At 49.6% G+C, this 24606-nt stretch overlaps 1 protein-coding gene across 1 annotated transcript in view; it reads right to left on the minus strand.

The window, feature by feature from the left end:
* The window catches only part of tox3 (TOX high mobility group box family member 3), a 50209-nt gene that overhangs the window by 6787 nt on the left and 18816 nt on the right, over positions 1 to 24606 (minus strand). Inside the window, exons 2-3 of the mRNA XM_056413182.1 lie at positions 13545 to 13616; positions 1355 to 1594 (exon numbers count right to left, since the gene is read on the minus strand). Coding sequence (XP_056269157.1) covers positions 1355 to 1594; positions 13545 to 13616 — 312 coding nt within the window. The remainder of the gene's footprint in view (positions 1 to 1354; positions 1595 to 13544; positions 13617 to 24606) is intronic.

Genomic DNA, 24606 nt, shown 5'->3' on the forward strand with positions numbered 1-24606 from the left:
TTTAAGCTAGCTCGTAGCTAACGGATATCAGTCTGATATCCGTTTGTTGTTGTGCTCCATGAGAACGGCCTTTCCAGGGAATCTGGCCAAAGAGGTTTTTAATGTCGTTATTGTCAATCCGATACCCATCCCTACTCGCACGCTCCATTGGACTCCAGACAGAGTGGTTCTGACCCGTCAGGAGCCGGACTACACGACACCATATGAAACCACGGGAACAACACACTCCTTCATCGGCATGACGCCCCTCACAGACATGTGTGTGTGTGTGTGTGTGTGTGTGCGCTGCAGAGCTAATGACATGTGAAACAGCTGTTAATGAAACGTCTACAAAGCATCCCCACGTGGCGCGAGATGGAATAAGACGGCAGGGCTCATTGCTCCGAAACATTCAAATGAACAACGTAGGCTACACCACGAGTTACTGGCGGTTTTTAAAAATCCAAACTGGCGGAGGGGGATGTTCCGGTGACGCCTGAAGGCACCAGGTGTGTTCCTGGAACCCGGAGACGTCTCGCTGCGCGGCGGCGAGGGAAACCAGAGGACGAGAAACGGGGAACAAAGCGACGCCGGCTGCTCCGGCACGACTCGGCACTTTAGAGGATTCAATCACAAATCAGCAGAATGCATGCTGGGAGACGTGAGAGTCGGGAGCCGGTCAGGAGAGAACATGATATCAAGAATGACTCCAGACACTCGGCCAGGCGACAGGATGAGGAACGACAGGATGAGGAACGACAGGATGAGGAACGACAGGATGAGGAACACGCTCTCCTCTGTGTGGACAATGGGCCTACGACTAGCGGCTAACGCTAGCAGAGCTCATGGAAGAAGCTTTTTGAGAGCAGCGCAGGTAGAGACACCGCTCGGCTTTCATTAAGGGAGGAGGAGGAGGAGGAGGAGGAGGAGGAGAAGAAGAAGAAGAAGAAGAAGAAGCACTGAATATTCTGAGGGAGACGACCCCGGACCAATGTGAGCAAAAATGAAAAGGAGAAGAAGAAGAAGACGAAGAAGAAGAAGAAGACGAGGAAGAAGAGGAAGAAGAACAAAAAGGAGAGAGAGAACAGTGGAGGATGAAGAGGAGGAGGAGGAAGAAGAGAAAGAAGAGGAACAAGAACAACAAGAACAAAAAGGAGAGAGAGAACAGTGCAGGATGAACAAGAAGAAGAACAAGAAGAACAAAAAGAAGGAGAAGAACAAGACGAACGAGAAGGACAAGAACAAGAACAAAAAGAATAAGGAGAAGGATTAGAACAAAAACGAAAAAAAGAAGGAGAAGGATTAGAACAAAAACGAAAAAAAAGAAGGAGAAGAAGAAGAAGAAGAAGAAGAAGAAGAAGAAGGCGGTGCTCACCACGGGTTGGCCCCCGCCGGCCGGCCCCTCCGGCTCCATGGTGTTGCGTGAGATGGTGATGGAGGGCAGGTCCAGGCTCTGGGAGGGGAACTGGGGGTTCAGGAGGCCCCTGTGAGGAGGCGGGGCCTCCGGGAAGGGGGCGTCCCCATCCGACAGACCCGGGCCGGGCTCCGCCTCGGGGGGCGGCGTGATGGGAGGGATCTCAAACTCCTCGTCGCCCAGGCTGGGCGTGTGGAACGTCTGCAAAGGGAGAGGAACGTCATCTCCATGGCAACAGCAACACGGCGGAAACGTAGAGATTAGGGCTGCAACTAACGATTATTTTGATAATCGATTAATCGGTTGATTATTTTATCGATTAATCGATTAATCGGATAAAAAAACAAAAACTTTAATTTTCAACCCTTTATTCAAAACAGGGTCCGTACGGTCATGGAAAACCTGGAAAAGTCATGACATTTTTAAATGGCTATTAGCAGGCCTAGAAAAGTAATTAAAAAAATAAAATCCCAAAATATTTGGAAAAGTAATGCAAATTTGTTTTATTCAAATGTTAATTTACACGGTATATATACGGTATGCTTTGGAATTCTCATTGTTAGTTTAAATACTACATCTTCTCACTTTGTCACGTATAGACAGAGTTTTCACAAAATGTTTAATCATGGAAATTTGGTTTAAAGTCATGGAAAGGTCCTGGAGATCCACTGGTCACCATGGTGATGAACCTGTTCACTGGTCACCATGGTGATGAACCCTGTTCACTGGTCACCATGGTGATGAACCGTCACAAACAGACTGACAGCTTTCCTCTCCTGAGCAGTGGTCCCCATGTGGACCCGCCCCCTGAACAATATCAGAGACGCGTTACAATTTATTATTTTGTTCACCTGGCCCGCTGCCGTTGAGATTGCAGTGAGACGCGGAAAAAATGTGGAGTGGTGCTCTTCGCAATAAAACATCTTTGATGGGACGTGTCGCGTCTCGGCCAATCAGCGTTCAGATGTTGACAGCGTTTGGGAAGTTAGGTTAGCTTGAATGTTAGTCCGCTACATCTACTGCTCCGTTAAATGTTGTCTGCACGCGCAGCGCACACAACGAGTGGCGGCGTGGTTTATCTCCGTTGCCTTTCTCCGTGGAAAAATATTTTCCGCTATCCGCCACGGAATAAATAACCATGTTTTCTACGTTATACTCTTGTGGAAATGCCACACGTCGTGACATGTAGCGCCCTGGTGTCTGGGTTCATAACGTCACCCGTAGGCGCACTCAGCTCCGTGAATGTCTCCGACGACGTGAAGGACTTCCGCTTCCAGCGCCACGTGAGCAGCAGCAGCCAATTAGATTCATCAACAGAGGAGCAGCTCAGCGCTGATTGGCTCTCACAACGCAGCGTTCTGTCCTCTCGCTCCGCTCTGGTTTCTCCTGCGCCGCTCTGCGCTCAAATCAACTTTGTTTATACTCCGTGACTTATTGAGCGCCGTAATAATCGCGCGACACAACGAATCGATAATGAAATTCGTTGCCAACTATTTTAATAATCGATTTTTATCGATTTTATCGATTCGTTGTTGCAGCCCTATTAGAGATGGACTAACGTCCACGGCCAGGGCTCTGACCCCTGCTGACCCCTGCTGACCCCTGCTGACCCAGGGACTTACAGGACTTTTCCAGGACCAAACTAACAATCTTGGTTCATCCGTGAAGCAGTGAGAACATGTAGTATTTAAACAACGTGAATTCCAAAGCATACAGTAAACATTAAGTTAAACAAATGACCAGCAAACTTTCCAGTTACGGTGCGTTCACTTGCAACGTGGAAAAATAAATAAACATATAAACAAGATGGTCACGGTCGAGGACACAGAGGGGGGGGGGGGGGCTTATCGTCAGGTTGAGGTGACCTCTACAAGCACGGCCCGCGACCTCGCAGAGACAAACGCAGACGTGCACCCGGAGGAGAGGGGGGGGGGGAGCACCAGTGCTTGTGTGTATTGCATCTCTGCGTTAATGATGATGCAAATTAACATCTGCACCAGGGGCGCTGGTAATAGAGACGTGGCGTGTGTCTCATGAGGGGGGGGGGGGGGGCAACTGGCTGAAGAAAATCTGAATTGCATGATGATGCACATCAGTAAATACCAAATAGTGACAAACCTTCACACAACTCAAAGTACAGCTGATGTTTTTAGTCAAAAAAGAAAATATTGGACACATTCAAATGTTGTGCTGGATGTAAAGTCAGGGAACCATCGAAGTTATTAAGATTCTCCTGACGGGGTCATGAACACCTGGAGAATCCATCCAATAGTAAAACCTGTCACCAGCAGGTAGTCGGTTCCATCCCCGCTCACCCTATAGTTCATGAGTGACCTTGAGCAAGGCACTGAACCCCCTCACACCCACTGCACCTCGATGGCTAAGGATGGGTCCAATGCAGAGAAGTTCTTTCTTCTTTTCATCCATCTGTCAGACGAACTATTTCAAGAGATAAAGTAAACATGTAACATCCTGCAGGCACCGAATGACGTCATCCTGAAAACTTGAACCTCATCGTGGTGCAAGAGCAAAAAGTCCAGAATCACCAAAGTCAGTCGTCTTCATCCTCTGGGACGTGCATGAAAGACAAACGCGACTAATGTAAACTCGTAGCATAAGCCTGTGTATTTCTATCTGTTGTTTTACTGAAACTCTACCCGACTCCATTAAACACTGAAGCAATGTTTACAGAAAAGAAACATGCAGGGAGGCGTGATCGGCTCCTTCGTCCTCGCTGCTCTTTCAGAAGCAGCACAAAGAGCAAGAGAAAAGCCTTTCAGGCAACGCTCCCTTCAATAAATGTCGTAACGCAATTCACAGATGTAATAAGCCAGACTTGTTAAAGGCAGCAGCGTGCAATTACTGCACATAATGGGGCTCAGAATCAATAGAGGCAGGACCGAGGATCCAGTTTCACATCTGCAGCCGGGCAGAGTGCAGCCACTCAGAGGACATCAACCGCCCGCAATCAACATCATTTCAGATTTGGATCATTTGTAGTCCATTCCTACATATTTATAGTTCATTACGCGTCTCTAATATGATTAGGGAGGTAAAGTGATGCAGGGCAACGCGAGCTCAGTGGACACGACCCGGTCCCCAGAGGGCAGAGCGTTCCCCCGCTAGAGCGCTGCGTCACCCGGCAGTAAACGGTACACCAGCTACAGGTCTGACGGTGTGGTGGTGGTGTGGTGTGGTGGTGTTGGTGTGGTGGTGGTGTGGTGGTGTGGTGGTGGTGGTGTGGTGGTGATGTGGTGGTGGTGTGGTGGTGTGGTGGTGGTGGTGGTGTGGTGGTGGTGTGGTGGTGGTGATGTGGTGGTGGTGTGGTGGTGGTGTGGTGGTGATGTGGTGGTGGTGTGGTGGTGTGGTGGTGATGTGGTGGTGGTGTGGTGGTGGTGGTGGTGTTGGTGGTGTGGTGGTGGTGTTGGTGTGGTGGTGGTGTTGGTGTGGTGGTGGTGTGGTGGTGGTGTTGGTGGTGTTGGTGTGGTGGTGGTGTTGGTGGTGGTGTGGTGGTGTTGGTGGTGTGGTGGTGTGGTGGTGTGGTGGTGTGGTGGTGGTGGTGGTGGTGGTGTGGTGGTGTTGGTGGTGTGGTGGTGTGGTGGTGGTGGTGGTGGTGGTGGTGGTGTGGTGGTGGTGGTGTGGTGGTGTTGGTGGTGTGGTGGTGTTGGTGGTGGTGGTGGTGGTGTGGTGGTGGTGGTGGTGTGGTGGTGGTGGTGGTGGTGGTGGTGTGGTGGTGTTGGTGGTGGTGGTGGTGGTGGTGGTGGTGGTGTGGTGGTGTGGTGGTGTTGGTGGTGGTGTGGTGGTGGTGGTGGTGTGGTGGTGTGGTGGTGGTGGTGGTGGTGGTGTGGTGGTGTGGTGGTGTTGGTGGTGTGGTGGTGTGGTGGTGTTGGTGGTGTGGTGGTGTGGTGGTGGTGTGGTGGTGGTGGTGGTGTGGTGGTGGTGGTGTTGGTGGTGTGGTGGTATGGTGGTGTTGGTGGTGTGGTGTGGTGGTGGTATGGTGGTGTGGTGGTGGTGGTGGTGTGGTGGTGGTGTTGGTGTTGGTGGTGGTGTTGGTGTGGTGGTGGTGTGGTGGTGGTGGTTGGGTGGTGGTGTTGGTGGTGGTGGTGTGGTGGTGTAGTGGTGGTGGTGGTGGTGTGGTGTTGTGGTGGTGGTGTAGTGGTGGTGTTGGTGGTGGTGGTGTGGTGGTGTGGTGGTGTAGTGGTGGTGGTGGTGGTGGTGGTGGTGTGGTGGTGTGGTGGTGTGGTGGTGGTGTGGTGGTGTTGGTGGTGTGGTGGTGTGGTGGTGGTGGTGGTGGTGTGGTGGTGGTGGAGTGGTGGTGTGGTGGTGGTGGTGGTGTGGTGGTGGTGTGGTGGTGGTGGTGTGGTGTTGGTGGTGTGGTGGTGGTGGTGGTGTGGTGTTGGTGGTGGTGGTGGTGTGGTGGTGTGGTGGTGGTGTGGTGGTGTTGGTGGTGTGGTGGTGTGGTGTGGTGTGGTGGTGTGGTGGTGTTGGTGGTGGTGGTGTGGTGGTGGTGGTGTGGTGGTGGTGGTGTTGGTGGTGTGGTGGTGGTGTGAGGCTGCAGCCTGGAGCACAACACAGCATGGAGAGTGTAGGACATCAACTAACTGGATCTACACGGCTTTCTGTTTTTGCTTCAAGGAATTTGGAGTAATGCTTAATTTATTACATATGTTCTTTGAACCAAGAGTCAAATCTAAGACAAGACAGCTATGCATATATATATATACACACATATATATAATTATAATATATATAGATATAATGTATAAATATATAATGTATACATATAATATATATAACATATATATACAAATATATAATTATAATATATATATAATTATAATATATATATATATATAATAAATAAATATCATTCTAATATATATATATATATAAATATAATATATATAACATATATTCTATATATATATATATACAAATATATATAATTATAACATCTATGTATATAATTATAATATCTATATATATACATATAGAAAGAATAAATGTTCATTTATATATATATATCTTTAAATTAAATTGTATTTATTTATGTAAATACTGCGTTGCTGCTTCAGTCCAACAGGACGTGGTACCGATACGTCCTGCGGTTCTTATGGTTACGGCTGAACAATTAATAGAATATTAAAATCAATCATGATGTTCGCTTCCCACAATTAAATAAATATGAGACGACTGCTTATCGACATCAAATGAGAGCTCCGCTTCGAAAGATAAACTCTGCTGTATATCAAATCAAGCTCTTCCTAAACTGACCGCCAGGGGGCGATCACCAAGTTATTTTGTTATCCAAGAACTGAGATCTCAATACATCATCCCTACTTATGGTTTGCTGTTTAACTAACATCTGAGTCCTCAGTATCTCTACCGTTACACTATGTTTTAACATTTTCTCCTACATTGTAATTTGTGGCCACAGAGGCCGCCGTTAGCTAAAGTAGCAACGTAGCTTAAGTAGCAACGTAGCTACGTAGCTAAAGTAGCAACGTCTCCCCAAACGAGAGGTGAAACAACTGGACACTCGCGGTGCAATTATAAAACATGTTGAACATCTGGTGATCGGGAAACTAAAGGAAGCTGCTGACCGCTGTCGTTGTTCACGAGGTTCACTTCCACCAGAATGCAGCCGCGCCGCTAACGGGCGGAAGCTACGATGCTAACGGGTGGAAGCTACGATGCTATCGTTGCAATAAGTGATGCGTTTAAGAGCGAGTAAAGTTCAAGTTTAGAGAATTGATGTGTGGCTATGCAAATGCATTCTAGATAGATAGATAGATAGATATATACTTTATTAATCCCCAAGGGGAAATTTGTCGAGTCAGTAGCAGCAACACACAAGAATAAAAATAAAAAAAACACAAAATATAAGAAGGGTTAGGGTGATCTGGCAAGAGGTGAACTGTTGTAGAGCCTCATAGCCGTCGGCAGGAATGTTCTCCTGTATCTCTCCTTGTGGCAGCGGAGCGTGAGGAGACGTCTGGAGAAAGTACTCCTCTGTCCCTGTAGGAGGTGGTGGAGAGGGTGGTCCGGGTTGTCCAATATGGACACCAGTTTCTTCAACGACCTCCTCTCCACCACCTGTTCCAGGTGCTCCAGCTGGCAGCCGATGATGGAGCCAGCCTTCCTAACCAGTTTGTTAAGACGGCTGGTGTCACCGGCTCCGATGCTGCTCCCCCAGCAGACAATGGCAAAGTGCAGCACACTGGCGACAACCGACTGGTAGAATAACTCCAGCATCTTGCTGCACACGTTGAAGGATCAAGCTTTCTCAGGAAAAAGACGACTCATCCCTTCTTGTACACAGCGTTGATGTTGGCCTTCCAGTTCAGTCGGCTGTCGATGGAGACGCCCAGGTACTTGTACTCCTCCACCATGTCCACGTCAACTCCCAGGACACTCAGAGGTGTAGGAGCTGTCGCCTTCCTCCTGAAGTCCACCACCATCTCTCTGGTCTTGGCCACGTTCAGCCGCAGGTGGTTCTCATCGGCCCACTTTACAAAGTCACTCACCACTGCCCTGTACTCCTCCTCCCGTCCATCCCTAATACACCCGACCACTGCAGAATCATCAGAGTACTTCTGCAGATGGCATGACTCCGTGTTGTACTGGAAGTCACTGGTGTACAGGGTGAAGAGGAAGGAGACAGAACAGTTCCTGTGGGGCTCAACATCACTGACCACCGTTCCAGACAGCACGGCCCATTCTGACAAACTGTGGTCTGCCTGTGAGGTAGTCAGTGATCCAGGAGATGGTGGGCGTCCACACCGGCCACCGCAGCTTCTCACTCAGCAGCAGTGGCTGGATGGTGTTAAATGCACTGGAGAAGTCAAAGAAAGTGACTCTCACAGAGACATCGGTTCCATCCAGGTGCGACTGAGCTCGTTGCAGCAGGTAGATGATGGCGTCGTCCACTCCCACATGAGGCTGGTAAGCAAATTGCAGAGGGTCCAACGATGATTTCACCTGCGGCGGAGGTGGGCCAAGACCAGCCTCTCCAGCACCTTCATCACATGGGAGGTGAGGCGACAGTCGGTAGTCGTTGAGGCCAGATGGTGCTGACTTCTTTGGGACAGGGACCAGGCACGGCGTCTTCCACAGCACGGGACTTCCCCAGCCTCAGGCTGAGGTTGAAGAGCGCTGGGACACCAGACAGCTGGGTGGCGCAGGTCTTTAGGACCCTGGGGCTGATGCCATCAGGACCTTCAGCTCTGCGCTGGTGTAGTATCTCAGCTGTCTTCTCACCTGGTCAGTCGTCACAGAGAGGGGAGGGTGGAGGAGCCCATTGTTATTGAGGGCTCGGTGGATGTGCAGCTCAGCAGGGGGACAGAGGGGAGGAGGTGTTTGGGAGGTGTGATGTGTGGAGGACGGGAGGGCTGTGAACTGAACCTATTGAAAAACAGTTCAGCTCGTTGGCCCTCTCCAGGAGCCCCTGGCTGTCTCCCTCCCACCTTGAAGCCAGTTATCTGCTTCATGCCAGACCACACCTCCCTTGTGTTGTTCAGCTGGAGTTTGGCCTCCAGCTTCCTCCTGTAAGTCCTTGCCTCCTGAGCTTCACCTTCAGGTTGCGCTGGGCTTTCTCAGCTCATCCCTGTCTCCAGACCTGAAAGCAGCTTTCTTCATGTTAAGCGCCTTCAGGTCCCTGGTGATCCAGGGCTTGTTGTTGGGAAGCAGCGCACAGTCCGTGATGGGATGGTGGTGTGTTCACAGAACTTGATGTATTCCGTGATGCAGTCGGTCATACTGTTGATGTCCTCCCGTGCGGTCCACAGCACATCCCAGTCCGTTGACTCGAAGCAGTCCTGTAGGCGTCGTTAGCCTCCATAGACCACCTCCTCACAGTCCTGGTGGTCACGGCAGCCTCTTCACCAGAGGAACATACCTGGGTGTCAGCGGACCAGGTCATGATCAGACCTGCCGAGGGGAAGGGCAGTGGCGCTGTACGTCCTTAGTATTAGCATACAGCAAGTCCAGAGTTTTATTGTTCCTAGTTGGGCAGTCTATGTATTGATGGAAGGTTGGCAGAGCTTTATCCAGTGTGGTGTGGTTAAAGTCACCAGTGATGGCCATGAATGCTCCAGGCTGATGATTCAGCAGAGCAGACACAGTGGAGTGGATGGTGTCCACAGCTTCCTCAGCGTCAGCTGATGGCGGCACGTACACGACAACCAAAATGGCGGACGTGAACTCTCTCGGCAAACAGTACGGGCGCATCCCCACGCCAACAGTTCAATGTTCGGCTACAGAAGCGCTCCTTCCCGCACATGGTCCGGGTGGCACCACCGTTCATTCACATAAACAGCGATCCCGCCCCCCCCTCTTCTTACCGCTCTGTGTAGCGTCTCTGTCAGCCCGAACAGTCCTGAAGCCGGGCAAAGACGCTGTGATCCGGATAGTCGCGTGCAGCCACGTCTCAGTGAAACACAAAAGACTGCTCTCACGGAAGACCTCTCGGTCATTACCAGCGCCGAGCTCATCCGTCTTATTCGCCAAAGACCTCACGTTCCCGTTATGATCGACGGTACCGAGGGTTTATCTCCGTTTTAGCCCTCCGCTTGACACCCGCTCTGCAGCCGCGAGCCCTTCTCCGTAGCTCCAGCGGGATCACAGGTCTTTCTCCAGGCAGAAGCTTCGGCCTGCACAGTGATCAGCTGAGCGGCAGTGACGGTCCCGTCATTGTTATGCTGCGGCTCACCGATACTCACGACAAAGTGAACAAAAGCCACAGTAGAAGTATCGAAAAAAGTAGTTATGGTCCAGTGTCCGACCGTAACTAAGACAAACGTGAAAGAAAAGAAGAAGAAAAAGAGAGGAAAAGTGCAAAAAAAAGACAATATAGCGCTAACAACTGAAGCTAGAAGCCAAGTATGTATGTACATGTTTACTTTCTAACTCAAAGATAATGGTCATTTCATCAGCTCTCATTGGAGGAAGAGGTGAAGCTACCCACAGAGTGAATGTTCATGGAACACACAGAGTATCTCTCTGTGCACAGCGTTTAACAATAGATGGACCAATGAGGCTGCTGAAGGACGCCTCCTCTCCCTCTGCAGCCGGGAGTCCATGAAGACAACATGACATTGGAGATCGTGTGAAGCCTCCAAGTGGAAGTCAGATTAACCTTCCTTTAGCTCGGGTTGCAGCAGACAACACTGAGGGCTCCGAGAGGAAAGAAAAGGCTGCAGACTTATTATCTCTGTCTCCCGTCAGCTCGGCACCATCTGGGCCCGGCGCTGGAGACAGTTGTTCCTTTGGAGGAAATGCAAATGAGCGAGGCTTGTTTTGATCGAAAAGACTCAAACCCCCATCGGCTGACTCACAGCCAGGGGTCCGACAGCTTGAGTCGGCCTGGACCCCGTGACAGTGGGCCCCAGCAGCCGGGGGTCGGCGTGGACCCCGTTTGTTGGCTCCAGTAGCAGCCGGGGGTCGACCGCCTTATAGTGGGACCCCGTTATAGTGGACCCCGTTACAGTGGACCCCGTTATAGTGGACCCTGTTATAGTGGACCCCGTTATAGTGGACCCTGTTATAGTGGACCCCGTTATAGTGGACCCTGTTATAGTGGACCCTGTTACAGTGGACCCTGTTATAGTGGACCCTGTTATAGTGGACCCCGTTACAGTGGACCCTGTTATAGTGGACCCCGTTACAGTGGACCCCGTTATAGTGGACCCCGTTACAGTGGACCCTGTTACAGTGGACCCCGTTATAGTGGACCCTGTTATAGTGGACCCCGTTATAGTGGACCCTGTTATAGTGGACCCCGTTACAGTGGACCCCGTTATAGTGGACCCTGTTATAGTGGACCCTGTTATAGTGGACCCCGTTACAGTGGACCCCGTTATAGTGGACCCCGTTACAGTGGACCCTGTTACAGTGGACCCTGTTATAGTGGACCCCGTTACAGTGGACCCCGTTATAGTGGACCCTGTTATAGTGGACCCTGTTATAGTGGACCCCGTTATAGTGGACCCCGTTACAGTGGACCCCGTTATAGTGGACCCCGTTACAGTGGACCCCGTTATAGTGGACCCTGTTATAGTGGACCCTGTTACAGTGGACCCTGTTATAGTGGACCCTGTTATAGTGGACCCTGTTATAGTGGACCCCGTTATAGTGGACCCCGTTATAGTGGACCCTGTTATAGTGGACCCCGTTATAGTGGACCCCGTTATAGTGGACCCTGTTATAGTGGACCCTGTTACAGTGGACCCTGTTACAGTGGACCCCGTTATAGTGGACCCCGTTATAGTGGACCCCGTTACAGTGGACCCCGTTATAGTGGACCCCGTGACAGTGGACCCCGTTATAGTGGACCCTGTTATAGTGGACCCTGTTATAGTGGACCCCGTTATAGTGGACCCCGTTATAGTGGACCCCGTTATAGTGGACCCTGTTACAGTGGACCCTGTTATAGTGGACCCTGTTATAGTGGACCCCGTTATAGTGGACCCCGTTACAGTGGACCCTGTTACAGTGGACCCCGTTACAGTGGACCCTGTTATAGTGGATCCCGTGACAGTGGACCCCGTTATAGTGGACCCTGTTATAGTGGATCCCGTTATAGTGGACCCCGTTATAGTGGACCCCGTTATAGTGGATCCCGTTATAGTGGACCCCGTTATAGTGGACCCCGTTATAGTGGACCCCGTTATAGTGGACCCTGTTATAGTGGATCCCGTTATAGTGGACCCCGTTATAGTGGACCCCGTTATAGTGGACCCCGTTATAGTGGACCCCGTTACAGTGGACCCCGTTATAGTGGACCCTGTTATAGTGGACCCCGTTATAGTGGACCCCGTTATAGTGGACCCCGTTATAGTGGACCCCGTTATAGTGGACCCTGTTACAGTGGATCACGTTATAGTGGACCCGTTATAGTGGACCCCGTTATAGTGGACCCCGTTATAGTGGACCCCGTTACAGTGGACCCCGTTACAGTGGACCCCGTTATAGTGGACCCTGTTATAGTGGACCCTGTTATAGTGGACCCCGTTATAGTGGACCCCGTTATAGTGGACCCCGTTACAGTGGACCCCGTTACAGTGGACCCCGTTATAGTGGACCCTGTTATAGTGGACCCTGTTATAGTGGACCCTGTTATAGTGGACCCCGTTATAGTGGACCCCGTTATAGTGGACCCCGTTACAGTGGACCCCGTTACAGTGGACCCCGTTATAGTGGACCCCGTTATAGTGGACCCTGTTATAGTGGACCCTGTTATAGTGGACCCTGTTATAGTGGACCCCGTTACAGTGGACCCTGTTATAGTGGACCCTGTTATAGTGGACCCCGTTATAGTGGACCCCGTTATAGTGGACCCTGTTACAGTGGACCCCGTGACAGTGGACCCTGTTATAGTGGACCCTGTTACAGTGGACCCCGTGACAGTGGGCCCCCCAGCAGCCAGGGGTCGGCGTGGCCCCCGTTACAGTTGGCTCCAGCAGCAGCCGGTGGCCCGAGTCCATGACAGTGGGCCCTCGCAGTCGGGGGTCGGACCCCATTAGTGGGCCCCAGCACAGAGGATTCACCCACTCCGTGTCAATGCGTGTCTGTGTGTGTGTCTGTGTGTGTGTGTCTGTGTCTGTGTCTGTGTCTGTGTCTGTGTGTGTGTGTGTGTGTGTGTGTGTGTGTGTGTGTGTGTGTGTGTGTGTGTGTGTGTGTGTGTGGGGGGTGGTCAATTAAAGTGTCTTTGTGAAGCCGCTTCATGAACTCACAGCCGTCACCGTTTCATTCCCACTGCGGCGTGAATGAACACAATGAGGCCGACAGTGACACTCTCTCTCTCTGAGGAGCGGTAACGATGCTGAACCGGACGGCTCTGGAAGGGCTGATGCTTTAAATACTGTTCCTTAACCAGTGAATCCTTCCTCCGTGGCATGGACTGTCATGGGGGAAGGGTCACCTGGTTGTCGATGTGTTTTGAGGCGTGTGCACCTGTGTGAACTGGGTTATGAAGACCTGAGTCTTAGTTTGGGTTTTACTCATGCTGATGTCTGTCACCGTTTCATGTTGTTTAAAGTGCTCCTGCTGGTCTTGGCCAGGACGCTCTCGTAAAGGAGATTTTTAAGTAAATTAAAAACTCTCCTCCACTGCATTTGTCATCAGAGCACGTCTGCATTGGTTTTGAACTTACGTCTCCGGCAGCGAGCAGCGCGCAGTTCGCCTCCGCCGTGTTCATGTAGTTGTTGTTGTTGTTGTTCTGGAACTGCAAATGAGGACAAGAAAGAAACAAAAACACAGTTAGAGTGTGCAGATTACATCATCCCGTGCAACTCAAGCCCTCCCCTTTGAGGACGGACACCTGTCACTCTGAATGTTTGACCCCTCTCCTCCTCCGTGTGCACACGCTGCCGTTACCACAACGTCCAGAGGCCAAAGCAAACCGGGCTAATGAGAATCCGGTCCGGCTACTCAGCTCACCTGGGACGGCCATTAAGGAAACGTTTGCGTCACAAAGCCATCGAGGTGCAGCGGCAGGTTATTAACTTGAAATAAATGAGATACTGAGGGGAAATAAGGAGGCAGTGTTTGTAATATGGCTGGAGCGCTTATTTGGGTTAATGGGGGTTCACCAACACGTATCCATGAAGGATCCGATTTCAACCGAAATATATTTAGGAATGTATTTACCTGGTTATAACAGAGTAATAGGAGTAATAAGAATAATATGAGTAATAACAGAGTAATAAGAGACTAATAAGAGAGTAATAAGAGAGTAATAACAGAGAAATAAGAGAGTAATAAGAGACGAATAACAGAGTAGTAAGAGAGTTATAAGAGTAATAACAGAGTAATAAGAGACCAATAACAGTAATAACAGAGTAATAAGAGAGTAATAACAGTAATAAGAGTAATAACAGAGTAATAAGAGTAATAACAGTCATCACTGGGGATACACGCCGTCAAGAAAACACCGGTGTGTAAGAGAAGTCATTAAAACCTTGTACTCTGGTAAGAAATAACATATTTTCACAACAGGCCCCCCCCCCCCCCCCCCCCCCCGACCCACACAGAGGCTGCTGGCAAAATGGCAGCCACTTCCCTTTCTTTGGAGACACAGCCACGCTGACAGGTAGGAACAATGGGACATAGAGTGAAGAATTATGGGCTAGCAGCTGGCCGGGAGCACAAAGCCGCTCTCTGTGAGACTCCGGAGAGGAGAGAGAGTCGCGGCGCGTCTTCTTCGAGGACACAACGTCAACAAAGCTCGGCCGTAATCTCCTTTTGTGTGTTTATTACAAAGTCACTCTCTTAAAAAACATTCGGAGAGACCGAGACCCTCCGATAGACGCCGAGAGAGAAAGAGGGAAATAAATGGCTTCTCCTTGCAAACAAAAGTGGAAACAGATGAAGATCAGAGAGAACCGAGAAGTGCATTAATACACGTTCTCACTTCTTGTGTTTTCTTGCCCTTCTCTGGTTAGTATGCGAATGTAATTACCGAAAGAACTGCTGCTAATCAACTGCGAACGGTTTCCATTAATTAGCCCGAGCCCTGGAGAGGGAGCAGCAGCGCTAACAGAGTTCTGCTCCGCCGCGGAGCCACCGGCTCGGCTCGCAGTTGCCGGAGCAGGTGGTTCTTACCTGGAGCCGCCGCCCCACTGAACTACATCCGACTGCGGCACGTGTGCACAAATGTACACACACACACACACACATACAGTCATATGCAAAAGTTTAGGCACCCCTCTGAGGCTGCATGATCATTTACTCTGTCTTCACCAAAAAAAGATCACAGTTGTGTAATATTCATTTTCTAGTTAACACTGAGTGCTGGGGTGTTGTCCAGACAAAGATATTTAGTGTAGCAGTATTTAGTTGTGTGAAATTAAATCAAATGTGAAAAATAGGCTGTGCAAAAGTTTGGGCACCCTAATCATTTTGTTGATTTGAATACCTGTACCTACTAAATGCTGATTAACTGCAACACATAATTAGTCTGATTAACTCGTTACGCCTTCAATTCCATAGAAAGGTGCATCCAATCATTAGAAAAGGTATTTAAGGAAGCCAATTGCAAGTTGTGCTTCTCTTTGATTCTCCTCTGAACAGTGGCAACATGGGGCATCCAAACAGCTCTCGAATGATCTAAAGACAAAGACTGTCCAGCAGGATGGTTTAGGGGAAGGCTACAAGAAGTTATCCCGGAGGTTTCAGCTCTCAGTTTCCACTGTGAGGAATGTTATTAAGAAATGGAAGGCAACAGGCACAGTTCTTGTTAAGGCCAGAAGTGGCAGGCCAAGAAAAATATGGGAGAGGCAAAGGCGAAGAATGGTCAGAATGGTCAAGGACAACCCTCAGACCACCTCCAGAGACCTGCACGGGCATCTTGATGGTGTCACTGTGCATTGCTCAGAGAACAGCTGGATGGGAGAGGGATGCGGGAGAAGTCTTTACTGCACACGCCACAAACAGGCTCGCTTGAGGTCTGCAAAACGACATCTGAACAAGCCCGGCTCATTTTGGAACAAAGTGCTGTGGACTGATGAGACAAAGCTCGAGCTCTTTGGTCACAACAAGAGGCGTTACGCATGGAGGAACAGAACACAGCAGTCCTAGCGAAACACACGCTGCCCACAGTCACATGTGGTGGGGGGTCCATCATGCTGTGGGGCTGTGTGGCGAGTGCAGGTACTGGGAATCTAGTTAAAGTTGAGGGTCGCATGGATTCAACTCAGTACCAGCAAATTCTTGACAATAATGTTCTAGAATCTGTAACAAAGCTGAAGTTAGGGCGGAGTTGTGTGTTCCAGCAGGCATTTATGCAGAGGAACAACTACAATGTTCTGGAATGGCCATCCCAGGCGCCAGACTTGAATATAATTGAAAATCTATGGGGTGACTTGAAGCGGGCTGTCCACGGTAGGCACCCATCAAACCTTACTGAACTGGAGATGTATTGTAAGGAAGAATGGTCCAGAATTCAGACCCTCATCAGAGGCTATAAGAAGCATCTAGAGGCTGTTATTTTTGCAAAAGGAGGCTCTACTAAATATTAATGTGATTTTTCTGTTGGGGTGCCCAAATGTATGCACCTGTCTAATTCTCTTATGATGCATATGGCATATTTTCTGTTTATCAAATAAACCTTATTTCACTGCTAAAATATCACTGTGTCCATGAAGTATTATATATATGACAAAGAAGTTCCTGATCCAAACGCCCAACAATTTATAGATGAAAATAATGGAGATTATCAGGGGTGCCCAAACTTTTGCATATGACTGTATGTACAAAACACACCCTCGTGAGAGCTGTGTCAATAGCGAGCAGCTGCATGGAGCTCGAGACCCGACGCGGCCGGCTGGTAATTAACCTCGTGTCGGGCTTATCTCACGAGTGTTACTCCGGCCCTCTTCTTCTTCTTCTTCCTCTAGATAACAAGTTGAAGTCTCTGAGATATCCTTCCCTACTCGAGCACTGGGAACATTGTTCCGATAGTGGGGGGAGATAGGGCTCTGCTCCTTCTGTGTCTCTGGATGTGTGAATATGGCTTTTCAAGAGCGGGAGACGGCAGCTCTTCTGTGGGAATACTTCTCCGATAGTTTAGGAAACACATCCAGTCAGTGGTGGGCCGTCAGGGCCAGCAAGGCCTTCTCTGCTGGCCTAAACATCAGAATATACATTTAAAAAATATATATTTTCCCACAAATATGTATTAAACTATTCCCCAGAGTAAGAGTTCTACTCTTCATTTCATAGCGTTCCTCTTGGTTGCACTGCTTCCAGCCCCAGGTTGAGATTCGAGGGCTGGTCTTTATGTTAGATTTTTTATCCAATCATATTCAGCCATCATGTGTTGCCAGGGGTCTAAAATCTGCCCTCAGGCCTTCAGAATCAACATTGCGGGCGCTGGTAGCTTCAAGTGAATGGGAATGAACATTTAGTGTCAACCAATCAGCTTTAGAGTCGGCTATTGTACGCCTGCTAGCTGGCTCCAGTGGACCAGCTAGCAGGCGTAGTGCGTGCACGTCTTTTGATTGGATTACCAATATTGAGAGGCGGGGCCTATGGGCAGGTATATGCAGAACCTCAGAACTAGGAAACTGAATTTGATAAACTAATTAATTCGCTTACTACTAAGCTATTTTGTCAACCCACAATGGCGGAAGGAGGAGAAGATATCGATTTGCTGGAGGATATAATTATAACGCCATTCTCAAGACGAACTTTAAGACCGACGCCGACGCTACAAAGCCCGTCACAGGCGGGGAAGAGGTTCGTTCGCCACTTTCAAAGTTCCAACTACGAGCGATATCAATGTCTCAGGCTCCGAGAAGCTCTGCTCCCCGGACTGCTGGGAATGCACTTACAAGCATCGGTGCTTTTGAAAACTTTTGGGGACACCCGAGCGGATCTACAGATCAACGAACAAGCGGCAGGGCAACGGAGCTGCACAATGAAAAGGTGAAGAACAAGAGGGACATATTGAAAAGACTCATTAATTGTGTCATGTGTTTGGGTAAACAGGAACTTTCATCTTCATCATCACGGTGAAACTGCTCTGGGTGACAATGCGCTGTTTAGTGAACACACTGTAAAAAAAAGTTGGACTTAAAGCTCAAAGTTTGTGGACCAGAAATGGATAGAAGAAGAATATTAAAATAACTTAGTTGAACTGGACTGTATTGCACTCTTCCCCTGCAATTCTCTGAATAAAAATGTCAATTTCAAGGTGACGCAACGCCTGGTTATCCTGCGTCTCTGTCTAAATGTATAGTGTCGAGAGCCATGGCCTCATAATGATGGTAATAAGAGGTGGATTACTTCGGGTGGGACTGTGTAGGACAGACATGGGCAAACTACGGCCCGCGGGCCATATACGGCCCGTTAGGCTTTTTAATCCGGCTCGCCGGACTTGTCCAAATTATCGTAAAAACCCATGGATGTGTAAAAACCTCATTCAGTTCCCTTTTTCACCCTTTCCCTGCAATACCCTCGTTTCCCCAATAGATGGCACACTAGTTCATACGAGCAAGGGGACTTAAGACAGTTCATTAGGTTCCGAGAGGAAACCGATGCGGATCACCAGGACTCACTTTACCACTCTCGTGTCCGCTGGTTACATTTGGGGAAAGTGTGTCAGCGAGTGTGGAGCTCACAGAGGAGATACGTTTTTGGAGCTAATAGGGAAATCCGATGAATTCCCTGAGCTGAGCGACACGGACTGGCTTTGTGACTTTGCGTTTGCTGTGGACTAGGGCTGCAACAACGAATCGATAAAAATCGCTTATTAAAATAGTTGCCAACGAATTTCATTATCGATTCGTTGTGTTGCGCGATTATTACGGCGCTCAATAAATCGCGGAGTATAAAAAAAAGTCGATTTGAGCGCAGAGCAGCGCAGGAGAAACCAGAGGGGAGCGGGGGGAGAGGACAGAGCGCTGCGTTGTGAGAGCCAATCAGCGCTGAGCTGCTTCGCTGTTCGTGAATCTAATTGGCTGCTGCTGCTCACGTGGCGCTTAAAGCGGAAGTCATTTACGTAGTCGGAGACATTCACGAAGCTGAGTGCGCCCACGGGTGACGTTATGAACCCAGACACCAGGGCGCCACATGTTACCACGTGTGTCGCATTTCCACAAGAAGTATAACGTAGAAAAAGTGGTTATTTATTCCGTGGCGGATGGCACAGGTTCATCCTCATGACCAATGAACAGGTTCATCCTCATGACCAATGAACAGGTTCATCTACATGACCAATGAACAAGTTCATCCTCATGACCAATGAACAGGTTCATCCTCATGACCAATGAACAGGTTCATCTACATGACCAATGAACAAGTTCATCCACATGACCAATGAACAGGTTCATCCACATGACCAATGAACAGTTTCATCCACATGACCAATGAACAGGTTCATCCTCATGACCAATGAACAGGTTCATCCACATGACCAATGAACAGGTTCATCCTCATGACCAATGAACAGGTTCATCCACATGACCAATGAACAGGTTCATCCTCATGACCAATGAACAGGTTCATCCTCATGACCAATGAACAGGTTCATCCACATGACCAATGAACAGGTTCATCCCTTGGTGACCAATGAACAGGTTCATCACATGACCAATAAACAGGTTCATCCTCATGCCCAATGAACAGGTTCATCTACATGACCAATGAACAGGTTCATCTACATGACCAATGAACAGGTTCATCCTCATGACCAATGAACAGGTTCATCCTCATGACCAATGAACAGGTTCATCCTCATGACCAATGAACAGGTTCATCCTCATGACCAATGAACAGGTTCATCCACATGACCAATGAACAGGTTCATACACATGGTGACCAGATGGCACCGGCCACTTGGGGGGAGGCACTGACCTCTTGGGGGGAGGCACTGACCTCTTGGGGGGAGGCACCGGCCTCTCGTGATGGCAGCAGTGACGAGTCAAGCGCCAGATGAAGTTAAGTGCGATTGGAGGGAGCGAGCAGCTAAAAATGGGTCATCACAGACAATGAAGGCTGCGTAATTAAAAAGATGTGACGAGCTGCAAACAAGCGTGTCTGTCCGTGTGTTTGTGTTTGCTTGTTGTTGTTGTTTGTTGTCTGGTAATGTGTAACTTGTAAAAACTTTAAATAAAATGATTGAAAGAAAGAAAGGCCACACCAATTAAAAAGTTGGAGAAATCTGCGGTGTGGAATTACTTTTTGCTGACTAAAAGCTCCTGAATACAGGATGAACTAGTGAAGCACGATAGCAGCAGCTGGGGGAGAGAAGCCGTCTACAAGTGAGCTTTAAAGTCGCTGCGAGGGCTTTTCCTCTCGTTTAAAGGTGCTCTGTAATACGAGTCGCACATGGCGACAAAACAAACACGGGGCTGCTGGGTGTTTCTTTCTCTGCTTCTGCAACAGCAGCACATTTCTCCCCAACAACTGTTTAACAGGAGAGAATTAAGAGCTTACACAGGCCCTGATCCCGGCGTGAAAAGACTCCACCGTCTGCATGATCCCAGGCGGACAGAAGAACGAGCAACCCGGCTCTGAATGGCATGAATGGGAACCTCGAGGTTTTTAAAATGCACATCGCTGCCTTTTCTTTTTATTCCAATTCAGATAAAACGTCCACGCATAGCCCCTTGAATCAATGTGGACGCTTCACTTATTCACTATCACACAAAAAACAGTCGCAATCACATTCTAAGCAGCGCATATCAGCTGGTTTTCTATTTTCTTTTTTTAGATTGTAGCAAGTGTAATTTCTTTTTAAATCCCAGTGCAGGAATATGTGTAGGAAAGGTGTGTCCGGTGGGAAATAAGGTGTTTTACAGCTATTATGGCAAACAAAATTATTACAACCTCAGGGTGAACACAATATTGCACCAACGTGCCCCCCCCCCCCCCCCGACGTGATGGAGGAACCACACAGAGGCGATCAGGAAACATGAACTGGACAACCTGGACCCACAGAACGTCTGAAGAGCTTCGGATGGCTCGGCGAACACACACACACACACACACACACACACACACACACACACACACACACACACACACACACACACACACACACACACACACACACACACACACACACACACACACACACACACACACACACGAGCCCGGACCTCATCTGGACAGTGAATTCTGCTCCGTCAATGATACAATGATAGAGATTGATTTGGAAAGATGCAAAATGACATTTTATCCCCAAAAAATAAAGAAAAGCAAAGTAGATAAATCTGTCTTTTCAGGCCTTCGGACGGCCTCTTTTAAAGTTTGGGGTTTTAAAGTTACGATCAAACGGTCTCGATATCAGAGCCGTCCGTCAGCAGCTCCTGTAATCGGACACATTCCTCCTCCCCACTGAAAACCACCAAACTAATTCAATCAGGAGCTCGGGCTTTTTCCAGAAACATGTCGACTGCTGACGAGCGGTTTTACAGTCGGGCCCGGGCTCGGTGATCACCGCCTGCCGTGTGTTCTGGAACACGACACTCGTGCTAATACGTTCTCCAGTGGTTAAAAAACTCCACCTCCAACCCTGAGTCCGCCGCGGTGATGTGCTGCGGATGATTTGATTCAATTCCAGAGATCAGAGGCAGCAGAGAGCAGCACCGGTTCCCTTTGTGCAGACCAGGTCTCTGGACAAGTTGTCATCTGACTCCAGAGCTCCTGGTAAAAGCTGTAAAACACTTCATTTACCTTTCATACTAATATTTCTGCACTTGGATACAGAAAATTAAAAAAACCGGCATCAAAATGACACTTGGTATCGTAAAGAAAAAAGGAAAACAATCTGATATGTGTTGCTCAGATTGTGGTTGTGCCTGTTTTGGTCTGGGCGACTGTGTCCGTGGGCAGCCGGTCCGTTTTCCAATCAGGGGGTCTGCGGTTCAATCCCCGCCCTAGTCGGTGTGTCCTTGAGCAAGACGCTTAACCCTGACGCGCTCCCCGTATCTGTATCCACGGTGTGTGAATGTAACGTGTGAAGTGTCTTTGAGGACCTTAAAAAGTGCTCTATGGATTATTACTATGATTATAATGAATAAGTGAAGCGTTCACAGTGACTCGGGGGGAATCCTTGAAGTCTGATCTGAATTAGAATAAACAGAAAGGCAGCCGTGTGCATTTTAACTTGTGGATGAGACTCTGAAAAGAGCAGCGCCGTCTCCCTGAGACCTTCGGACGACTCGTCTTCCTCCCCGAGACCTTCGGACGACTCGTCTTCCTCCCCGAGACCTTCGGACGACTCGTCTTCCTCCCCGAGACCTTCGGACGACTCCTCTTCCTCCTCCACCGACACACGCTCGCGTAGGAACACTCTGCGGTGATCACACGGCCCGCTCACGCCCAGCAGGCCGCCGCGCAGCGCCGAGCCGACACACAGAGATGAACTTCCTCCTCCCGTGTGTGTGTGTGTGTGAGTGAGTGTGTGTGTGTGAGTGTGTGTGTGTGTGTGAGTGTGTGTGTGAGTGTGTGTGTGTGTGTGTGTGTGCAGCAGTCAATTTGTAAAACGACTCCGTGGTGCAGCGTGGCCTCGCAGTCGAGCTCGCAACCCGTGTTCTGATCTGCGTGCCCAATCGATTGGTGATTCAGTTTGAAGCTAAAATCATTACCCCCCACCCCGGCACTGTCTTCCACCAATAGGACCGCGAGTCCTTAACGACATGAGGTAGAATCGAGGGGGAAGTTCGAAGCAAGCATCTCCTCTTCCTCTTCCTCCGGCGCAGCAGAGCGGAGGCTGGGATCCGGGAGTTGCATCTCCTCTCACTCGCAACACGCCGACCACTGCGGCCGGAACCCGTGAGCTCAGAGCTGGCTCGGAGGAGGAGCTGAGAGCCTTGAGCTCTCCACAGGGGGCCACGGCTCCCGGTTCACGTCACTAAAGCAACAAAGAGTCCGATTCAAGGCGAGGCTATCTGTCTTCAGTGTTTGACCAGAGCCTGGTAAACACGCCGTGGAGGACGACATTTGGACTATTGATTTTGGAAGATGTCGTCACCAAAGTCTCCAAGTATGAAGAAACTATGGGAACCGGAAAGCAGCTCTTCTGTTCTCTCGGCGGAATGTGGTCATTTAATAAGGATCCTCCTGATTTAGGAGCTCAATCACAGCCACGCTTGCCGAGCTAAATGCTAACGTTAGCATGCTATCATACTTTAGCAGTACTTTAGAAGTGCCTGACCGTGAATGTCTGGACAACATTTAATGGCAATCCATTCAATAGTTACTGGAAATGGAGCAATTTCTGCATGATAGACGGCTGTAGATCATGTTTTAATCACCTTGTTTTACTCATGCTAACATCCTAGCTTCTCTTTGAAGGGAAAACAGACACTCCAGACCGACTGTTGCCCCACATCCAACCCCCTGGCGCAGAGCGGAGGTTCCCCTTGTTGTTTCCTCTCAGGCGAACGCTGCCAAAGCAAAGACGCTCCCATCGTTTGTCGTAATGGATCCGCAGCCCGAGCCAGAAGTCTCAACGACACGGGAACACCCCGTTAGCTTTCCCTCGCTGTGAACCGCCTGCTCCGCGCTCTCCAGAGCAAATCCTGAAAGAAAGCGCCGGCTAAATGGGGTTCCATCTTTGATCTGATCTGGCGGGGGGGGGGGGTGCAAAGCCATTGGCCCACGGCCACAAAGGGAGCTTAGGCGATGGAGAGGGCCTCAGAACACACGGTGCTGCTCTCTCACCATGGCCGCCGCCGGCGCCGGGAGGAGAGACTCGGCTCGGAGACGTCGTCCGGCTTTCACGGCTCGGCCCGTTTGCTCTCGGCCGCTTTGAGGCGACTCCAGATGCTATCGGAGGGGTGGAGTTTAACCCGGCTTCACCGCTGCCGTGGGGGGGGGGGGGGGGTCAGGAGGAAGAGCATCTCTCCACCCACAGGGAGCGGGTTGGTCCTGATGGTGACGGCTGTGATCTCGGGGCGCTTCACATGCAGCTCCATGGAAGCCTGGCGGGACTCGAGCCCTCTCGTCTGGCGGCAGCAGCACATGAGCAGCTCTCATATTCCCTGGGAGACGCTCGTTATAAACCACCGGCTTTGGGAACGTGCTCAACGGAGAGCTCCTGGGGCCGGACTCAACGTCATCCTTTGTTATCTGGTGCCGGCAGGAGAGGAACGTGGGTCAGACCGGGCAGATAACGAGTGCTTAACGTAAAGTGTTCAACACGACCGCGTCAAGATATTTAAATCAGCCGAGGGCTTTAAAGCGCCACCTCCACCTGGTTGCCAGGTCGGTTTGGTTTCACTCGTTTTCAAGTTCTAACTTCATGAAAATACCATGAACACGTATTCAAGCCAAGTCACTTTATTCGTAGAGCCCATTTTCACAAATTACAAATGTGTCTCATAGTGCTTTACAATCTGTACACATAGACATCCCTGACCTTTGACCTTTGACCTCACATCGGATCAGGAACAACTCCCAAACAACCCTTCAGGGGAAAAAGGTCAGAACCCTTGAGGAGAGAACAGAGGAGGATCCCTCTCCAGGATGGACAGGTGTCATTGATGTCATGTGACCAGAAGGAATCATTACACACTAATTAAAACACATGAACAACACAATGAAGATGACAGAGTGGATGAAGAGTTGGTAGTCGCCATATTCCACCATCCAGACCTCCACCATCCATCAGGTGGAGGTATGTGGTTTGATCCTCGTGTGCAGCCGGTTGATGTTTATTCTTTAAGGTCTTCTTGCCGGTCAGAACTCTAAAGTCCACTCTTTGT

This window comes from Pseudoliparis swirei, chromosome 4 (genome assembly GCF_029220125.1).
Source record: "Pseudoliparis swirei isolate HS2019 ecotype Mariana Trench chromosome 4, NWPU_hadal_v1, whole genome shotgun sequence".
In the NCBI taxonomy this organism is placed as follows: domain Eukaryota; kingdom Metazoa; phylum Chordata; class Actinopteri; order Perciformes; family Liparidae; genus Pseudoliparis; species Pseudoliparis swirei.